Genomic DNA, 19,904 nt, shown 5'->3' on the forward strand with positions numbered 1-19,904 from the left:
ACGTTAGGGAACATGAATACAACTCCCTTAGCAGGGTCAGCTGCCTCATGAGCTTTCCTTTAACTGTGGAAAGTTTTCCTTAACTAACAACCTGCACATGTTCCAACGATAGACATAAACTGAGGGGGCGGGGGGTGTGAGGCATGGGTTGTATGTACCCAATTTAGAACTGCATTAAAGAACATCTCTGAGTAGGCATCACGTCTGGTGAGAGGACCATGTTACCAGTCCTCAGGTAGCATTTGATTTCACCTTAGAAGCTTATATTACATTTTAATAGCTTTTCCTTTTGTTACCCCTATGAGAGGTAGACTTCTACTATTTTTATTCCTCTTCTCCATGAATGGGAGAGAGAAAAAGGACAGGGTGTGGCCGATTTCAGTCAAAGGAAAAAAAAAAGTGAATTCTGCAGAGGACCCTGTTAATATCCTCCATTGTCCCCTAGCCTCCATCTTCACAAACTTTTTAAAAGACTTGTCAGTACTTTTCACATTCCACCATTAATCTACCTTCTCCTTCATGGGCACTGGTCTCCTCAAGGTCACCAACAGTCAACAAACCTCTACACCCTAGCCAAGTTTCACTGAATTTGACACTTGATCACTTCCTTCATGAAACTCTCTCTCCTGTTTCCCCCCACTGTTCTACTCTCCTGGTTTCTCCTGTTAATAAGAAATCATCCAAACTTTGGAAATAGGAAAAAGAACAGCAGTGATGTCCTCTCAGAATAGTCTCTGGTGTTATTCAATGTGTCAGTTTCACCTGGGGATCATTGATTTTTTAGGGACGTGTACTTTTGCTTGACTTCTGATTTACTACTGAGTATTTTACAACTCTGTAAGAGTAGAGGCTAATTCATAGGAAACTTATAATGAGTAAATGATTCTTGTCAAATAGCAATGCAAATATTTTCTGTCTGATAAAGGGGAATCCCAAAGGTTGCACTTTCTTGCATTGTAGGGCTTTAAACTTTATTGTCAAGTTCATTTCAGCATTCCTTTGACTGACCAACTTTGTATTCATTCTCAGATTCTCTTGTAAATTAGTATTAATATCTTACTGATGCCTACATTAATCAGTGAATAAAAGCTTTGACATGTGTATGTTTTATACTTACATCACTTTTTTTTTTTTACCTTTTGTTTATTTATTTGACAGACAGAGATCACAAGTAGGCAGAGAGGCAGGCAGAGAGAGAGGAGGAGGAAGCAGGCTCCCTGCTGAGCAGAGAGCCTGATGTGGGGCTCGATCCCAGGACCCTGGGATCATGACCTGGGCTGAAGGCAGAGGCTTTAACCCACTGAGCCACCCAGGTGCCCCTTTTTTTACTTTTTGAAAATTATCCTTACCCCTCTTAATTCTGTTAAGTGGCTTGCCAAAGTCCCACATGGTGTAAGAGGCAGAGCCAGTCAGTTTGAAACCCAGACATGTGTGATGCTGATTAAGCCATTCCTTGGTTTATAGTTATTTGTTCCTCCATTAGTAGAGCTATTAGGGCCTCTGAGAACCTAGGGTCTCACTTACACCCTCTTCAGATGGGAATACTGGCTCAGAGAGTGGCCAGATCTAGCCCAAGGTAACACAGGAAGGAAGGTGCAAAATCAGGACTCAAAAGCAAAAACTGACCAGTGGTAACCTCTGGAAGCCTGTCTCCCTGTCTCTCCCTGTCTCCCAACCAGGATATCAGAAACGTTGCAAGAAACCATGCTCAGGAGTTTACAGTGGACTGAGCCTTGGAGAGTCAGGAAATTTGGGTTCAAGCTCTGGGCTTTGGGCAACTCACTACTCTTCTGGAGTCTCAATATTTATGTATTTCAAATGGGCCAATTATTGGGAGACTTGAAAGAGACACCAAGGTTGGCAAGGCAAGGAGACAGTAAACCTACCAATAGTCTAGAAGTGAAGGATCAAGGCTCTGGAGCCTTAAGCTCAGATTCAGGTTTTCTTTTCTTTTTTTTTTTTTTAAAGATTTTATTTATTTATCTGACAGAGACAGATCACAAGTAGGCAGAGAGGCAGGCAGAGAGAGAGAGGAGGAAGCAGGCTCCCTGCTGAGCAGAGAGCCCGATGCGGGACTCGATCCCAGGACCCCGAGATCATGACCTGAGCCGAAGGCAGCGGCTTAACCCACTGAGCCACCCAGGCGCCCCAGGTTTTCTTTCTTTCTTTCTTTCTTTTTTTTATTTATTTATCAGAGGGGGGGGGGGAGAGAGCGAGCACAGGCAGACAGAACGGCAGGCAGAGGCAGAGGGAGAGGGAGAAGCAGGCTCCCTGCTGAGCAAGGAGCCCGATGTGGGACTCGATCCCAGGACGCTGGGATCATGACCTGAGCCAAAGGCAGCTGCTTAACCAACTGAGCCACCCAGGCGTCCCCAGGTTTTCTTTCTTAAATAGCCTGTCACCTGGGTACCTAGGTGGCTCACTCACTCAGTTGAGCATCCCACTCTCGATTTCAGCTCAGGGGTCTCGATCTTAGGGTTGTGAGTTTAAGCCCCACATTGGGCTCCATGCTGGAGTCTATAGAAAAATAAAAAAAAATAGGGACACCTGGGTAGCTCAGTTGGTTAACCGCCTGCCTTCGGTTTGGGTCATGATCCCAGGGTCCTGGGATTTGACCCCTGTCAGGCTCCTTCCTCCGCGGGATCCCTGCTTCTCCCTCTGCCTCTGCCTGCTGCTCGCCCTGCTTGTGCGCACTCTTTCGTTCTCTGACAAACAAATAAAGAAAATCTTAAACAATAATAATAAATAAATAATAGCCTGTCACCTTGGATGAATTTCTATGCCTCAGTTTCCTCATATGTGAAAGGGTGCTAGTAATAGCACCTATTCAATAGAGTTGTAAGATATCAAGCAGTCAGAACAGTCACTGACATGTAACGATCATTTAGTAAAGCTGACTTTTATAACATGTTTAATGCTCAAGGCGTACCTATTCTCTAAGCGAAGGAAACATCGATCTTCCCCAGGCCCCGCCCCCTCCGGCAGCCCCCGCCCACGTCCCCCCTCGGGCCCTCCTCTTCACCAGGCCCCGCTCCAGCTGTCCTGGGTTCCTCCCGCCACCAGGGGGAGGGGGCGCTGAGGGGGAGGGGTGTGGAGCTTCTTGCCGAAGTAGGCGACACTCTAGAGAGCAGCGGCGACTGCTCTGTGGCCAGGGGCGGCGACGCTCTAGCCGGCGAGTGTACGAGGCGGGTTCTCAGTGGTGCGGCCGGCGGGCGGCTATGGCGGCCGTACGGGGCCTGCGAGTGTCGGTGAAGGCAGAGGCCCCGGCGGGGCCGGCTCTAGGGCTCCCGTCGCCTGAAGCGGACTCTGGTTTGGAGCGTGGCGAGCCGGAGCCCATGGAAGTGGAGGAGGGCGAGCTGGAGATTGTGCCGGTGCGGCGCTCGCTGAAAGAACTGATCCCGGTACGGGCGGGGGGCGGGGGCGAGGAGGAGGTCGCCGAGCTAGTTCCCCGCTGCGGAGCCGGCCCGCCGGAAAGGGAGACGGCTGGCGCCTGGGCCCGGGGAAGTCAGGGGAAGGGTAAAGAGGGGAGTGAGCGCTCAGGGCGCGGAGGCGCCAGGCTTGAGGAGAGTCGGGGACGGGAGAAGGGACGCCGGGGCGCCCGGAAATGGGTGTTGAGGGGGCTGGAGAAGATGGGGGAGACTAAGGGGTATTTGAGGACACTCCCTTTACTGCTTCTTTGAGCCAGGCTGTGCAGGGTTGTGAGCGAGGAGGGGCTGGAGTTGTCTGGGGGCTTGAGATAAAGGCGGGGCCCGGGGCGGGAATGGGAGGAACTGTCGGGTGACGCCTGCATCAGGGTCTCCGTAGGAGCTGATGTTTGTTAAAATACAGTACTCGCGGTTTTTCTTAGAGGGTTGGTTTTGTCAGCAGCCGAAACTCGGTGTTTCTTTTGTGACTTGGGAGTCATCTTGTCCCCATTCCACTTGATCTGTAGCATCTACACCGTGGCCCCAGCATGTGACCCTTAGTGAGACCAAAACATAAGCAAACCAGCAGTAGTCCTTGGTCCGTCTTTCATCACATGGGGAGGGGCGGGGAGAGGTGTTTCGCTTTTGGTCTTCTGGTCCTCTGTCCCGTTCTTAGAGCGGTCTCAGGCCTGCATGGCTTTTATGTACTTAGTTTCTCATCTAACATGAACTACTTTTTAACCACATGTCAGCAAGTCTGGGTTTTAAACTGAAGTTGTGGGAAAAGGCGAAGAAGATAGGATCACTAAAGATAGCAAATGATGACTCTGGTAACAAAAAATAACATAGTGGCATTTTACTATTTACTACATTATGTTGTTTAAATTTCACTGCAGTTGTGAAGTAGATATTATTCCTTTAGTGCAATATGGAGTTATTGCATCCCCCACTAGGTGCCAGGCATAATCCTAGGCACCTGATCAAGGTCAAGATCAAACTGCCTCCGGGAGTTTGTTTTAGGAGGGGGACATAAATACAGAATTTCTAATAGTGGTAAATGCTATGAAGAAGGTAAAACAAGTTAATGGGACAGAGAGTGCAGAAAACAGGGTAAGTGTGCAGAGCCAGAAACCAAATGCGATAGGATGGTCAGGGAAGTCCTCTGACAGTGACATTTAAGCTGAAGCCTGAGTGACAAAAAGGAGCCAACCATGTGCAAGTTTGGAAGAAAGTATTTCCAGCAGGAACAACAGTAGGTGCAAAGAATCTGAGATGGGAACAAAATTGTTTTGTTAGAGAAATGTAAAGTTCTGTAGAGCAAATGGGAGAGCAGTTAAGGAGGTCAGGAAGGTAGGCAGATACCATGGAGGAAACCCAAGCCCAGAGAGGCCAAAGGAATTGTACAGTGGCAAGTAATTAGTGAATCTCAGAGCTGTGACTTCAGTCTTTGGCTTCCAAATCCCGTCCTTTTCATTGCACTGTGCTATGTTTTCCCAGGAGGTCTAGATGAGTCTGGACTTTTGGTAAAGACTTGTGCTCCACCTGGTGGCCTGACGTGATGGATTTGTTTTGTGTGTGGCTGGGGAGATGAGTGAGTGTGCCTTACTTAACTTGGACATTTTTCATGAAAGCCTGTATTTTCATTTACATAAATACCTTCAGCAAATGGACTTAGTTAAGGTTTGGGACAGGGTTTGATCTAGATAAGACGACTTCTTAGAGTGGTTGATTGTGTATTACCTGGTGTTACAGAGACAGGCTTCCTCATGAATAAAGGGTTGCCAGGGTGAGGAGGGATTGCTGAAAGGAATGACTATCCAAAAGCAATCTGTTACAGGGCTGTCTTTTATCACGAGTTTTTCTTCAGTTGCTGTTAGCATTTTTCACTCTTCCCCTCGTGTTAGGACACAAGCAGAAGGTATGAAAACAAGGCTGGCAGCTTCATCACCGGAATTGATGTCACCTCCAAGGTAAGACAGACCATAAATTATTTATTCATTTTGATAAGCCGGTGAACTTAATGAACTTGGTCCCTAGGATTTGTGAAGCAGCAGTTATTCTTTACCTCCTTTTTTCTTTTGTTGCTTCATTAAGGCCTTTTTAAACTTAAATTTTGTATTACACAATAATGTCTTCATGCATCCTTAAAAACATACAGACAGCATTTGTGTTCTTACATTTATGGAAAGATAAAATCCATGTACCTAGTTGCCTGTGCTTAGCCATATTTAAGAAAAAGTTCTTCACTTGGGATGCTTTTTTTATGTTACATGAGCTCTTTAAAAATGTGTTTTTAATGCTGTTTCCACTTCAAATGAGACAGAACATGAAAAGTACCTAGCATATATAGTAGGCTGATAGTAAATGTCTTTATTCTTTATTGATTGCAGGCTTAGAAAAATAGGATGTCCTGATTGTGTGGCTGTCTAAACTTTGAAAGCCAAATCAGCTGAATTATTCTCAGTACCTGGGAGTATTGCCTTTTTTCTAGTGACTGCTATTACTAGGTTACCAGCTTTCCTGTAACTCTTTACAGAGCCTAACCTATTGTTTTCCTTATTATAAACAGTCAGGATACATTTGTTGCTTTAATTGGTGATATCCAACTTAAACATTCATTCTGATTTTAATGTGTGCAGTTTAGAACAGAATTTTGAATTATAATTCTGAGTAATGTTTAGCTATATTGGGTGCATAAAAACAAAAATAAATATGTCATGCTTACCTTTTTGTATTTTATCTGGGTCTCATTCTCAGATTGCTTAAAAGCCAAAAGAAAGAACTAGTCATCTTTTAGACAGGCAAGGAAGTAGAATAAAGTGAAGATATTTTCTTACTGTAATTGAAAAAGAAGTAGATTGTTCTGTTTACTTTTGTACAGTTAGCCGTTATGTGAAACATCTATGAGGGAAAGGGTGGTACTCCCAGAACTGGGACTTAAATTGTTACTAAGGAAAGGTAGATTTGTTGTTTGCACAGGGAAGACTTCAGTAAAGAAAATTAGCATAACTGTTGGGAAATAACAAAGTGTTGCTGCTTTACCAATCCCCACAAGCTTTCTTGTAGTCAGACCTTCAATTAGTGTGGCAAAGTCAGTGTACAATTAGTGAAGAGTTTCTAAGAGCGATCAGAAACCCATAGTTGGACCTGGACTTATTTTAGCTCTTGGAGAAAAACTTACGAAGCTGATTATTTTTTCAGGGAAGTATCTGTGCTTCTTGTCACTTAAAGATGAAAACTGGCAATTCCATGGACATAAGCCTAGAATAGAGGAGAGAGTTTCTTTGCTTCAAAATTATTTTTAAACAGGGAAAATGCTTTAGGAAGTGGACTGCTCAGGCAGACATAATGTGATAGGTGTGATTACCATGCACACAGATGATGTGAAATGGGGGTGGTGGTGGGGCTTCTAGAAATAGTACTGAGATCAGAAGATCTGCACTCCCACCACCAGCCAGAGTATCTCCAGCAAACCTTTTTACTTTTTTGTATCTCAGTTTCTACACCTGGAAGATTGGAGTGAGATTGTTTAGTTGTAATTTGTTTGCATGATTGCTAATAATAAGTAAAATGTCAGAGAACCAAAACATTCATTACTCATTGAATCATGGAGGTTATTACAAATTATAGCAGTATTAGTATATTCTCCACCAGTCATTGACTAAATATCCGTTTCTCTGCAAAAATTATTAAAGGCACAGTGTTGGTTATTTCTTCTGATTTACTTTAGGATTGTCACTGAAGCATTGTGTTGCATTTATGATTTAACTTTCCTCCTCCATGTGTCACTTCTTTGGTTTTTTCTGTATCTTCTAGGAAGCAATTGAAAAGAAAGAACAGCGAGCCAAGCGCTTCCATTTTCGATCAGAAGTAAATCTTGCCCAAAGAAACGTAGCCTTGGACCGAGACATGATGAAGAAAGGTACAATGTGTTGGGGTATTTTTCTGCATTTTCCCAGAGAATGGGTTTTCCCTGCCATGGCCTTGTGCTTCTGGCCTTCCAAACACTCTGAAAAGAAGGGACTTATCAAACCTCCATTTCTGAGTGATGTGTTTAAAGTTGAGCTGCTGGGGCATCTGGGTGGCTCAGTCCCTTAAGCATTTGCCTTCAGCTCAGGTCATAATCCCAGAGTCCAGGATTAAGCCCCACATCAGGCTCCCTGCTCAGCAGGGAATCTGCTTCTCTCCTCTGCCCCTTACCCCACTCTCATGCTCTCTTTCTTTCTCAAATAAATAAATAAAATCTTAAAAAAAGAAAAAAATGAAGTTGATCTGCTGCTAGCTGTGTCTTAGATGCTATAGCTGGAAGAGAGATCATCTTGTCAGAAAGCCCAGAGACGGTTACTCGGTTAGTGGCACAGCTGAGATTAGAACCTGTACTTCTACAGAATCTTACTCATTTTCTGCTTTTATCATGGAAGTGTCAACTTTTCTTTGCCTGTGAAAGTGTGGGATGTCTGGGTGGCACAGTCGGTTAAATATCCGACTCTTGGTTTTGGGTTAGGTCATGCTCTCATCGGGTCATGAGATTGAGCCTCATTTGTGCTCTACGCTCAGTACAGTCTGCTTAAGTCTTTCTCCTCCTTCTGCCCCTCCCCTCCACATGCTTGTTCATATACACTCTCTCTCAAATAAATAAATGAATCTTTTAAAAAAATGTAATGGAAGTGTATCACACTGATGGTTTTTTTTTTAAGGGGAGTCAGAGGAATATTGGGATTTTAGGGGAAAGCCATTAATATTTGTGTGATCCAGGTTCGTAATTTTATTTTTGTGTTTTATTAAGGTAAATATTTTGCTTCCTAGAGCTCACCCTGAGGTATATATAGTAATCTGCTGTAGTCTTCAAAAGCAATTTATAAAAAAGGAAAAATTAATACTTTTTAAATTCACAGCCCATATTATTTCATTCTAATATAAATGCATCAATACAAATGGTCTCCTTCTCTAGTATTTGCAAATTTGGGTATTTGAAGGGCTTAATAGGCATCCCTCTAAATGCATGTTAAAGGTCTCTGCTTTGATGTGTGAGTTTCTCTTGTTGGGAGCTTGCTGTCTTACCAGGCACTATGTTAATTAGCACATTACACATTTGTTTCTTAATCATTTCTCACAGCAACTCTATGAGGAATATATTTTTATCCCTATTCTACAAAGAAAGATAGAGGCTCAAAGAAATTTAATAAATGCCCAGGGTTACACAACTAATACAAGTAGAGTCAGGATTTGAACCCTGGTTTTCTGACTCTAAAGCCTTGCTCTGAATTACTTTGCTGTTTTGCCTTATAGTACGTATATGATACCATAAACCTAAACCTCCTCAGTCCATCCCACTGGATAGAGTAGTTTGGATACAGACTCAACTCTGGATGCTGCTTTACTCTTTTTCTGCATCATGAGTTCAAGTTGGAAATATGACCTTGGTTCCTGTGCAGGCTGGGTTTCCAGGAATCTGCTTGAGTGGATTTCTGTTTTAGGAAAACAGAACAGCTGTGCAGCTTGGCATTCATGTCTGTACAGTCTGGGCTCAGGTAGACGTCTGAGACCTCTTAAAACTCCACCTTTAAACACCATCATTTTACTACAGCTGTTTACTTCTAGTCCTGTGAACATTTCTTGTGATATCCCTTTTTTTTTTAAGATTTTATTTATCAGTCAGAAGAAAGCAAGCAAGTGTGCACACAATTCAGGGGGGAGCTTCAGGCAGAGGGAGAAGCAGGCTCCCTACTGAGCAAGGAGCCCCATGTGGGACTGGCTCTCGGGACCTTGGAATCATGACCTGAGCCGAAGGCAGATGCTTAACTAACTGAGCCATCCAGGTGTCCCATCTTATTCATGCCTTTCAGTCGGGTGATTAGCCCTTCCTATTGTCCCATGCTTTATCTGGTTTGGATGTCACTTCCTCCATAAAGCATCCCTAATCACCCACTCAAATTTCTCTCCTACTTCTGTTGGAACTCTTTAGCATGCTAAGCCCTCCTGGAATTCAGTCTCAGTTTCTTTGTGAATGTGGGCAGGTTATTGAACCTTTTTAGGTCTCAGTCTCCTTGTTTATAAAGTGGGAAAATGATACCTACCTGAAAAGGATCACTTTCAGAGTTAAGTTTTAATTTAAAAAAAAAAAAAAAAGTTTTGTTTGCTTTTCTGTTTTTTTTTTAAAGATTTTATTTTATTTTAATATTTTTTTTTTTTTTAAGATTTTATTCATTTATTTGACAGACAGAGATCACAACTAGGCAGAGAGGCAGGCAGAGAGAGAGGAGGAAGCAGGCTCCCTGCCAAGCAGAGAGCCTGATGCGGGGCTCGATCCCAGGACCCTGGGATCATGACCTGAGCTGAAGGCAGAGGTTTTAACCCACTGAGCCACCCAGGCGCCCCAGCTCTAAAAATACTTCTAAAAAGCAGTAGATCTACCAGGAATGTACGCTAGAGCGGTTGCTCATCACTACATGATTCTCATGTAGGAGGGAGCAGCACCTAGGATAACATTGAACTCTGGAGAACTCTGGTGTTTATCCATATCATTTTAAGTTAGAATGGGAGGGAGGTTGTAAAGGTCCCAGAGATAGTTCTTTCTTTTGTGTCTCCCCTAGTAATTCTACTGTATAGTCAGGATCGAGAGCCTTTACTCTTATGGTTGAGAGCCTGGGTTCTGAAGCTTAACCTGTCACTTTCTAGTTCTTTGACCTTGGGCAAGTTACTTAGCCTCTAAACCTGAGTTTCCTTATCTGGAAAGGCAGATTAACAGTAATTTTTATATGGTTATTGAGAGGCTTTACTAAAATGTTACAGTTCTTAGGGTGTCATATATAGTAAGTGCCCAGTTAATGTTGTAATTATCTAATGTTCTCCATCTCAGGCAGTCATCTAAGTGGCCTAGCCTCTTGGGAGAATGGGGACGTTGGAATAAGTATCTTGACTTCCTGCAGCTGCACCAGGTGTCAAGTTATTTTTCCTCCTCTTCCTCCCTTTCCCTGCACCCCCTTCTTCTTCTTACTCCTCTTCATTCCAATAATACTGAAAGATACCACTTGATAAATGCTTATTATGTGCTGGTCACTCTGCTATGTGGTTAACTTACCCTTTGACGAATGCTGTGAGAGAACAGTATTCATCATTTGTTTTCCTGATGGGGAAACTAAGGTGCTGAGTTTGAGAAGCTCACTCAGATCCTACAGCTAGGACGATCCTACAGCAAGACGAATTTGAAGGCTGGTCTGACCGAGGCCTGTGTTCTGTGACCTTTCTGCCACATTCAGGGACATAATTTGGGATATATTACACTAGACCATTCTGCATCAGGAGTTCTTGCTACTCTTCTTGAGTGATTCGGTGTCAAGCAGCTTTAGTCTCCTTATCCCCAAGATCAAAGCTCTCATGTTTGGAAGGGACTTAGAGGTTATCTACACCCAACCTCCTACCCAGTGCTGCACGCCTTTTGGCAAGGTTCTCAGTGCTCTTTTGGCCTTTGCCTGAACATTTCCTAGTGGTGGCACCAGAACTATTTATGAAGCGGTCAGTCTTATATTTGGATCCATCCTTGTATTGAGCAGAAATTGCTTTCTAGTAATTTATGTTAGTTACTTTGTGACTCTTAGAACAACCTTAAGTCCTTTCCTTATTAACACAGTAAACCTTCTGGTGAGGGAATTGGCAGGCTGTGCCCTAAACTCTCTTTATGTGACATGACTTTCTGGTCTCCTTCCTCTAGACTCTTTCCAGTCTCAAAATGCCCTACATAAGGGGAGGTGTAGATTCCAGACATGGTTGGATTCATGGGGAGTGTGGCAGGACTATTACTGTAATCTCTGTCCTATCTATTTCATAGTGTTGTTTTAATCTTCTAGTGCACCTGAGCATCCAGGGCTTTTCCCCAGGGATCAAAAGTCTTCCCATCTTGTACTTGAAACATTTTTAAAGAATTACCTTTTTATTTATCCTTACCAATTTACATCTTGTTGATTTCAAGACTGTTTCAGCTTATTGTGTTGATTTTATCATAACTACCTTTAAACATTTTAGCTATACCTAATCTACACTTTGGTATACATGGCTTCTGCATCTCTATCTGTTGGTAAATCTGAAACAAGATAATCCTGATGTTAGTTGTTTAGATTTTTATGTTTATTACATTAATTCTCTTACATTAGTCATTAGTAATTTACTGTTTATCTTCCATGTTTGTTCTTTGACAGGTTGTGCTCCCCTAAACTCTGCTGCCTTTTCTTTTTGAGGATCACCTCTCATACTTTGAGTTATTATATTTAGTGTATTCCAAAGTTTTTGATCATTTTATTTTTAAATTTGTTTTTAGGATTTTATTTACTTACTTCAGAGTGAGAGAGAGGGAGGGAGGGAGCTCAGAGAGAGAAGGAGGGTCAGGCTTCACAGGGAGCCTAACACACAGGGCTCTATTCTAGAACCCTGGGATCATGACCTGAGCCAAAGGCAGATGCTTAACTGACTGTGAGCCACTCAGGCGCCCCAAGTTTTTAATCAAAGGCCTGGAATTGACTACTTTTTCTCTGGATTTTCAGAAATCTGCTTTCCTAAAAACCTGAGTTTTGTGTCCTACTATCTGTCATTCTTTGTCTTCTTTCCTGCTAGGAAGTCAAAGATGATTCCCTCACCGCCTTGCTTTTACGTTAGTACTCAGTAAATGTCCAGTCTTCATTCCCCAGTGCATGTTTTCAGTGCCACATCAGCAATTAGCCCTTTCTCATGGTTGGACATAAATCTAGGTGCCTTTTTTGTTGTTTATTTTAGGCAGTGACACCAGCAAGGTGAGGAGGTATTGAGCATCCTTTTTTTGGGGCAATCTTCCATCAAATCTTGAACTTAACAAAGTTTCCATCTCCAATGGATCTTGCCACTGTCACCATCAGTCAGTTTGGTTCTCTTTTGAGAATGAAACTTTTTTATACTCCAGCTGACTGAGAGTAGTTTTTGTCTGGCTTTTGCATCCCTTTTTTACATCTTTGCTTCTTTTGACCAAGATTGTCCATTGCCCATTTCTAGATTTTTATGTCATTCTCTCTTCTTCAAAATATAAACATCTGAGCCTAGAAGCTTTGTTCCTTCTACTCTTTTCCTTTTGTTTGTAAACTATTTTTTCATTATAGGGTTTTATTTTTAATGTTTTAATGTTTTGATAGAATAGTGCTGTGATATTCTTGATACTTATTTTTGTCTTTTTTTTTTTTTTGGTTTTTATTTTCTTTGCTTATCTCACTTATGACTAAATCCTTGTTATCAGATCAGCAAGTCTCCAGAAGATATTTTCTCCCAGGTTTTGTCATTGCCCCTTCCCATATAGCTCTGAGGATCACTCAGTCTGTTCCAACTGCTGGGCCACTGCTCTCCCTGTTATTTGTTACTTTTTTCAGAACTGTGTCTTTACATCCCGTGGGATTTTTTCTTCCAAAGTCCTGATTTAGCTAGAAGAACTAAGAAGGCTCCTGTCTAATGTGGACAGCCATCTCAGTTGTATTTGGGCTCTGTTCACCATTGAACTGCTCGTCACTAATAAGGACTTGCCAGGGCTCATAAATCTTGATGGTATCTCTGTCTTCATGAATCTGGCTGCAGGAAAACACTCCCCTGATTTAGTCTGACCATACTTGTATGGTTTCTAATTAAACCTATCTTTCACTCTTCAAAATGACAAGTATTTAAACATTTTTTTATCTGAACATGTTCACATACTTTTAAGTGAATATGTAAATACTTTTAAGTTCATTAGTTTTGCTTTTGTTTTGGGGTTTTTAAAAAGATTTATTTATTTATTTATTTATTGAGAGAGAGAAAGAGCATGTGCGACAGGGAAGGAGCAGAGGAAGAGGAGAGAGAGAATTCTAAGCAGACTCCCTGCTGAGCATGGAACCTGACATGGGGGCTGGACCCCATGACACATGAGGTCATGACCTGAGCTGAAATCACTAGTTGGGGTTGCTTAACCATCTCAGCTACCCAGGTGCCCCTAGGTTCATTTGTTTTAGATAGATATATGAAAATATACTTGAGAGTAATGAACATTGAATTCCTAACAAAATTACTTCAGAGAAGGGAGGGAGAGAAGGGATGTGGAGGAGTTACACAGGCCTGTTTTGGAGGTAATGTTTTATTTGCCTCAAGTCTTTTGAAGAAATTAATTGTAAAATTAGGTGGTGGATATGCAGGTATTTAAAAAAATTTCATTGGTACATTTGCATATTTTACAACTACAAAGATTAAGTGAGATATATGAACTGAAGTATTTAGTTAAAAAATAAATAAATAGGGCGCCTGGGTGGCTCAGTGGGTTAAGCCGCTGCCTTTGGCTCAGGTCATGATCTCGGGGTCCTGGGATCGAGTCCCACATCGGGCTCTCTGCTCAGCGGGGAGCCTGCTTCCTCCTCTCTGCCTGCCTGTCTGCCTACTTGTGATCTCTCTCTGTCAAATAAATAAATAAAAATCTTTACTAAATAAATAAATAAATAAATAAATAAATAAATAAAAATATCACAATCCGGGTAAGGCTGAGGTTCTTTTTTTGGAGGATGTGACCTTTATTTATTTATTTTCATTATGATTCTTGTACTCTTTAATCCTTATCACCTATTTCACTCATCCCTCCACCCCCATCCGCTCTGGTAACCATTAAGAGTCTGTTTCTCGGTTTGTCTGTCTCTTCCCTTTTTTTTCCTTTGCTTGTTTCTTTTGTTTCTTAAATTCCACATATGAGTGAGATTATATGGTGTTTGTCTTTCTCTGACTGACTTCTTTCACTCAGCATTATACTCTAGCTCTATCCATGTTGTTGCAAATGGCAAGATTTCATTCTTTTTTATGACAGTAATATTCCTGTGTGTGTGTGTGTGTGTACACCACATTTTTTATAAAGATTTATTTATTTATTTGAGAGAGAGAGGGAGACCAGGAGGGGCAGAGGGAGAAAGAGAAAGAAGCAGACTCCATGCAGAGCCCCACACACAGCTAGATCCCACTACCCAGAGACCATGACCCAAGCCAAAACCAAGACTCGCTCAACTGCGCCATCCAGGCACTTCTGTATACACCACATCTTTCTTGTCCATTCATCTGTCAGTGGACAGTTGGGCTGCTTCCTTAATTTGTCTATTATTAATAATGTTGCATGTATCCCTTTGGATTTGTGTTTTTGTTTTTTGGGGGTAAATGCCAGTAGTGTGATTATAGGATTTTAGGGCACTTTTATTTTTAACTTTTTTGAGGAATCATCATACTGTTTTCCACAGTGGCTATACCAGTTTGCATTCCCACTAAACAGTCCAAGAAGGTTCCTTTTTCTCCATATCCTAGTCAGCTCTTACTGTTTCTTGTGTTTTTGATTTTAGCCATCCTGACAGGTGTGAACTGATACTTCATTGTAGTTTTGATTTGTATTTCCCTGATGATGAGTGATGTTGAGCATTTTTTCATGTGTCTGTTGGCCATCTGGATGGCTTCTTTGGAGAAATGTCTGTTCATGTCTTCTGCCCTTTTTATTTTAAGTTTTAATTTTAATGCCAGTGTTTCAGATGTACAATATAGTGATTCAGCAATTCTATACATCACTGTGTGCTCATCACAAGTCCACTCCTTAATCCCCATCACCTCTTAAACCCATCCACTCTGCCCTCCTCCCCTCTGTAACCATCAGTTTGTTCTCTGTAATTAAGAGTCTGTTTCTTGGGGCTTTTGGTTGGCTCAGTGGGATAAGCCTCTGACTTCTACTCAGGTCATGGTTTCAGGGTCCTGGGATTCAGCCACACAGTGGGCTCTCTGCTCAGCAGGGAGCCTGCTTCCCTCTCTGTCTCTGCCTGCATTTTTGCCTGCTTATGATCTCTCTCTCTGTCTAATAAATAAATAAAATCTTTTAAAAAAAAAAAAGAGTCTGTTTCTTGATTTGTCTCTCTTTCATTTTTTTCCATTCTTTGTTTTGTTTCTAAAATTCCACATTTAGGGTGCCTGTGTGGCTCATTTGGTTGAGCAACTGCCTTCGGCTCAGGTCATGATCCTGGACTTCCAGGACTGAGTCCCACACTGGGCTCCCAGCTCTTTAGGTAGTCTGCTTCTCCCCTCTCATGCTCTTTCTCACTCACTCTCTCTCAAATAAATAAATACAATTAAAAAAAAAGTTTTAAAATTCCACATTCAGATGGTATTTGTCTTTCTCTGAGTGACTTTTTTCGCTTAGCATTAAAAAATGTGGAAGGCTGTCATCCTTGTTTAGGGACCATGCTCATCTTCTCTGTATCATTCTGATTTTAGTATATGTACAGCTGAAGCAAACACTTAATGCCCATTCTTAAATGGGATTATTCATTTTTTGGATGTTGAGTTTTATTAATTTCTTTATATATTTTGTGTACTAACCCTTTGTCAAGTATGTCTTTTGCAAGTATTTTCTTTTCCCATTCAGTAGGTTGCCTTTAAGTTTTATTGTTTCCTTTGCTCTGCAGAAACTTTTTATTTTGATGTACTCCCAGTAGTTTATTTTTGCTTTTATTTTCTTTGCCTCATGAGATCTATCTAGAAAAATGTTGCAACAGTCGATGTCAGGGATACTACTACCTGTGCTTTCTTCAAGGATTTTTATGGATTCAGGTCTCACACTTAGGTTTTCAATCCATTTTGAATTTATTTTTGTGTATGGTCAAAGAAAGTGGTCTAGTTTCATTCTTTTGTATGTGGCTGTCCAGTTTTCCTGATGCCATTTGTTGAAGAGACTCTTTTTTTTTTTTTTTTTTTACATTGTATTCATTCATCCTTTGTTAAAGATTAATTGACCATATAATTATAAGTTTATGTCTGGTTTTTGTCTTTTGTTCCATTGATCTTTGTGTCAGTTTTTATGTCAGTACCATACTGTTTTAATTATGACTGCTTTGTAATATGAGTTGAACTTTGGAATTGTGATACTTCCATTTTGTTTTTCTTTTTCAAGATTGCTTTGGATATTCAAGATCTTTTTGTGGTTCCATACAAATCTTAGTATTGTTCATTTTAGTTGTATGAAAAATGCTGTTGGCATTTTGGTAGGGATTGCATTAAATCTGTAGATTGCTTTGGGTAATATAGATATTTTAACAATATTTGTTCTTCCAAACCATGAGCATGGAATGTCTCTCCATTTCTTTGCATCAACTTGTATTTCCTTCCCTGGTGTTTCAGATCTTTCATTAGGTTCCTTTTTGACTATAGCCTTCAACCTTTCTTCCTCCCTAGAGGTAGTAACTGTTATCAGTAGAATTGTTCCAGGCCTCTTTTTAGGTATTTGTATACACAAATATGTACCTTTAGAAAAATGTATGGTGGCATTTCTATTTTATTTTTTTAATGTCGTCATATTATATGGGAACACCTTTTATTGCATTTTGCAGATGCTGCTTTTTTTTTTTTTTTTTTAAACAAATTGAAGGTTTGTGGAAACACTGTTAAACAGGTCTGTTGGTGCCATTTTCCCAAAAGCATTTGCTCATATCAAATCTCTGTCACATTTTGGTAATTATTACGATATTTCAAACTTTGTCAGTATTATTTTATTTGGTATGGTGATTTGTGATCAGTATCTTTGATGTTAACAATTGTAATTATTTTGAGATGCTACAAACCACTCCTTTATAAGATGGATAACTTAATCCACAAGTGTGCTTGTTCTGACTGCTCCACCAACTGGCCAGTTTCCGTTTCTCTCCCTCTCCTTGGGTCCCCATTTCCTGAGAGAAAACAATATTGAAATTAGGCCAGTTAATAATCCTACAACAGCCTGTAAGTGTTCAAGTGAAAAGAGGGTCCATGTCTCTCACATTAAATCAAAAGCTGGAGGTGATTAAGCTTAGTGAAGAAGATATATCAAAAGCCAAGAAAGGCCAAAAGCTAGGCTTCTAGTGCCAAAGAGCCAGTTTGTGAATGCAAAGGAAAAGTTTTTCTCAAAGAAATTAAAAGTGCTACTCCAGTGAACACATGAATGATAAGAAGTGAAACGGCCCTTTTGCTGATATGGAGAAAGCTTTGTGGTCTGCATAGATCAAACCAGCCCTTTTCCCTTAAGCCAAAGCCTAATCCAGAGCAAGACCCTGACTCTTCTGTAAAGGCTGGGAGAGGTGAGGAAGCTACAGAAGAAAAGTTTGAAGCTGGCAGAGGTTGGATCAGGAAGTTTAAGGAAAGAAGCCATCCATCTCTATAACCTAAAAAGCACAAGGTAAAACAGCAAGCATGTAGAAGCTGCAGCAGACTATCCAGAAGATCTAGCAAATTAGGGAAGGTGGCTGTACTAAACAACAGATGGGCAGTGAAATCTCGTGTTTTGTTTCCCATGTGCACTTTCCTGATTACTGGTGAGATCAACCATCTTCTCATTTGTTTATTGGCCGTTTGTATTTCCTTTTGTGTGAAATGTGTGCTCATGTTCATTTTTATTTTGGGCTATCATTTTATTATCAATTTGTAGGGTTTCTTTTTTTTTTTTTAAAGATTTTATTTATTTATTTGACAGAGAGAGATCACAAGTAGGCAGAGAGGCAGACAGAGAGAGAGGAGGAAGCAGGCTCCCCGCTGAGCAGAGAGCCCGATGAGGGACTCGATCCCAGGACCCTGAGATCACGACCTGAGCCGAAGGCAGCAGCTTAATCCACTGAGCCACCCAGGCGCCCAATTTGTAGGATTTCTTTACTCTAGTTTCATACTTTGCTTTATATTCAGGAGCAGCGTCTCTTCCGAATAGTCTTGGCTATTGCACATCTCTATTTGACATATATTCTAAAATTATAGAATCAGCTTGTCAGGTTGAAGGAGTAACCCTGTTGAATTTGGTATTGCTTTAATTACTACAGATTAATTTGGGGAGAGGTATCATCTTTTTAACAATACCATTTGTTTAATCTTTCTCAGCCTAATATACCTTTCTGAAGATCATTTGTTTAATGCTGTTGCTCTGTGATAAAAATTAAAATAGCATACCTTACTGTTATATCTCATTTCTCTGAAAATAATTGTCATCTCTTCTATAGCACATTTCTTTTCTAAACACAGGTTATCTGAGCTGTTACAAAGGGGTGCTGCTGAGATGTGCAGCAGCAGGTGAGAAAATTCTATCATCTCTTTTTTGTCTTGTTTTTCTAGCAATCCCCAAAGTGAGACTGGAGACAATCTACATTTGTGGAGTAGATGAGATGAGTACCCAGGATATCTTTTCCTATTTTAAAGAATATCCTCCTGCTCACATTGAATGGTTGGATGATACCTCCTGTAAGTACACTCAAGTTTTTTGTTGTTTTTGCCATCTCAGATGGTGAATATTTGTGATTGAGACTACTCGTCTGTTCCCTAACCTCTGCCTTTAGCCTAGGGGAGAAAGAATGCCCATTGATGAGAATCACATTGCCTTAGCCAGTCTGCCAGATCATATTCCATGAGTATTTCAAGTCAGCTCGGATGTGATGACCAGGAATCTAGAAGATTGGTTGCTGGTATCTGAGTCTTGTGTACATGATTGAGGCCTCTTTAATTCCCACAATTTCCCAACAAAGGGGTGGATCCAACTATATAGACTTGAGGCTCTGTGTTCAGGGCCTTAGATTTTGTCATTGCACCTTCCCATATAGGTCTTCACAGGCCGGGTCTGCCTTAGTATCTGATCTAGGACTAAACTGGAACTTTCTGATACTGTATGGAACCTCTCATCTCTGCTTGCTTTGAAACTTCACTTGCTTGGGGCGCCTGGGTGGCTCAGTGGGTTAAGCCTCTGCCTTCGGCTCAGGTCATGATCTCAGGGTCCTGGGATCGAGCCCCGCATTGGGCTCTCTGTTCAGCGGGGAGCCTGCTTCCTCCTCTCTCTCTGCCTGCCTCTCTGCCTACTTGTAATCTCTGCCTGTCAAATAAATAAATAAAATCTTTAAAAAAAAAAAAAAAAAAAAAAAGAAACTTCACTTGCTTGAATTAGCTAATATTTTTACTTGCATCCCCACTCCAAGTCTGGTAGGACCTGTGGTAACCACTCTGCTGGCTTCTTGTCTTAATTCACTTCTAGTCTGGCTTAGCTTACTGCCAGCTTGCTGACCTGCTAGGCTGTACCTTGAATAGCTGCCTGGTTTTCCCTGCCGCTTTTTTATTTATTTATTTTTTAAAAGATGTTGATTCAGCATTGAAAGGAGAAACATGACAGAATTGAAGAGTTTTCTCCGTTTTTCCTTTTGCTTTACTTACACTACCTAAATCAAGGGTTGGCAGACTTTTTTTTTATAAAGGGCTAGACAATAAATATTTTAGGTTTGGCAGGCCATACAGTCTTTGTTTTGTTATGTCTATTCAGCTCTGCTATGATAGCGTGAAAGCAGCCATAGACGTATGTTACTGAATGAGCCTGCCTGCTTTCCGCAGATCTTTTTTTAATAAAAAATATGTTGGATGTGTAGTTTATTATTTATTTATTTGTAATTTGATATTTATTTATGTGTAGTTTATTATTTATTTAATTAATTATACCTATATAAAGCTGGT

At 41.1% G+C, this 19,904-nt stretch overlaps 1 protein-coding gene and 1 pseudogene across 2 annotated transcripts in view; one reads left to right on the plus strand and one right to left on the minus strand.

Moving 5' to 3' along the window:
• Positions 1-3,215: 3,215 nt before the first annotated feature.
• NCBP3 (nuclear cap binding subunit 3) overlaps positions 3,216-19,904 on the plus strand; it is a 28,978-nt gene continuing 12,289 nt past the window's right edge. For both annotated transcript variants that reach the window (XM_044249228.1, XM_044249229.1), the window contains exons 1-4: positions 3,216-3,401; positions 5,309-5,374; positions 7,221-7,326; positions 18,528-18,653. In XM_044249228.1, coding sequence (XP_044105163.1) covers positions 3,219-3,401; positions 5,309-5,374; positions 7,221-7,326; positions 18,528-18,653 — 481 coding nt within the window. In that variant the 5' untranslated portion in view covers positions 3,216-3,218. The remainder of the gene's footprint in view (positions 3,402-5,308; positions 5,375-7,220; positions 7,327-18,527; positions 18,654-19,904) is intronic.
• On the minus strand, positions 15,606-15,696 carry LOC122908068 (annotated as a pseudogene).

This window comes from Neovison vison, chromosome 5, assembly GCF_020171115.1.
Source record: "Neovison vison isolate M4711 chromosome 5, ASM_NN_V1, whole genome shotgun sequence".
In the NCBI taxonomy this organism is placed as follows: domain Eukaryota; kingdom Metazoa; phylum Chordata; class Mammalia; order Carnivora; family Mustelidae; genus Neogale; species Neogale vison.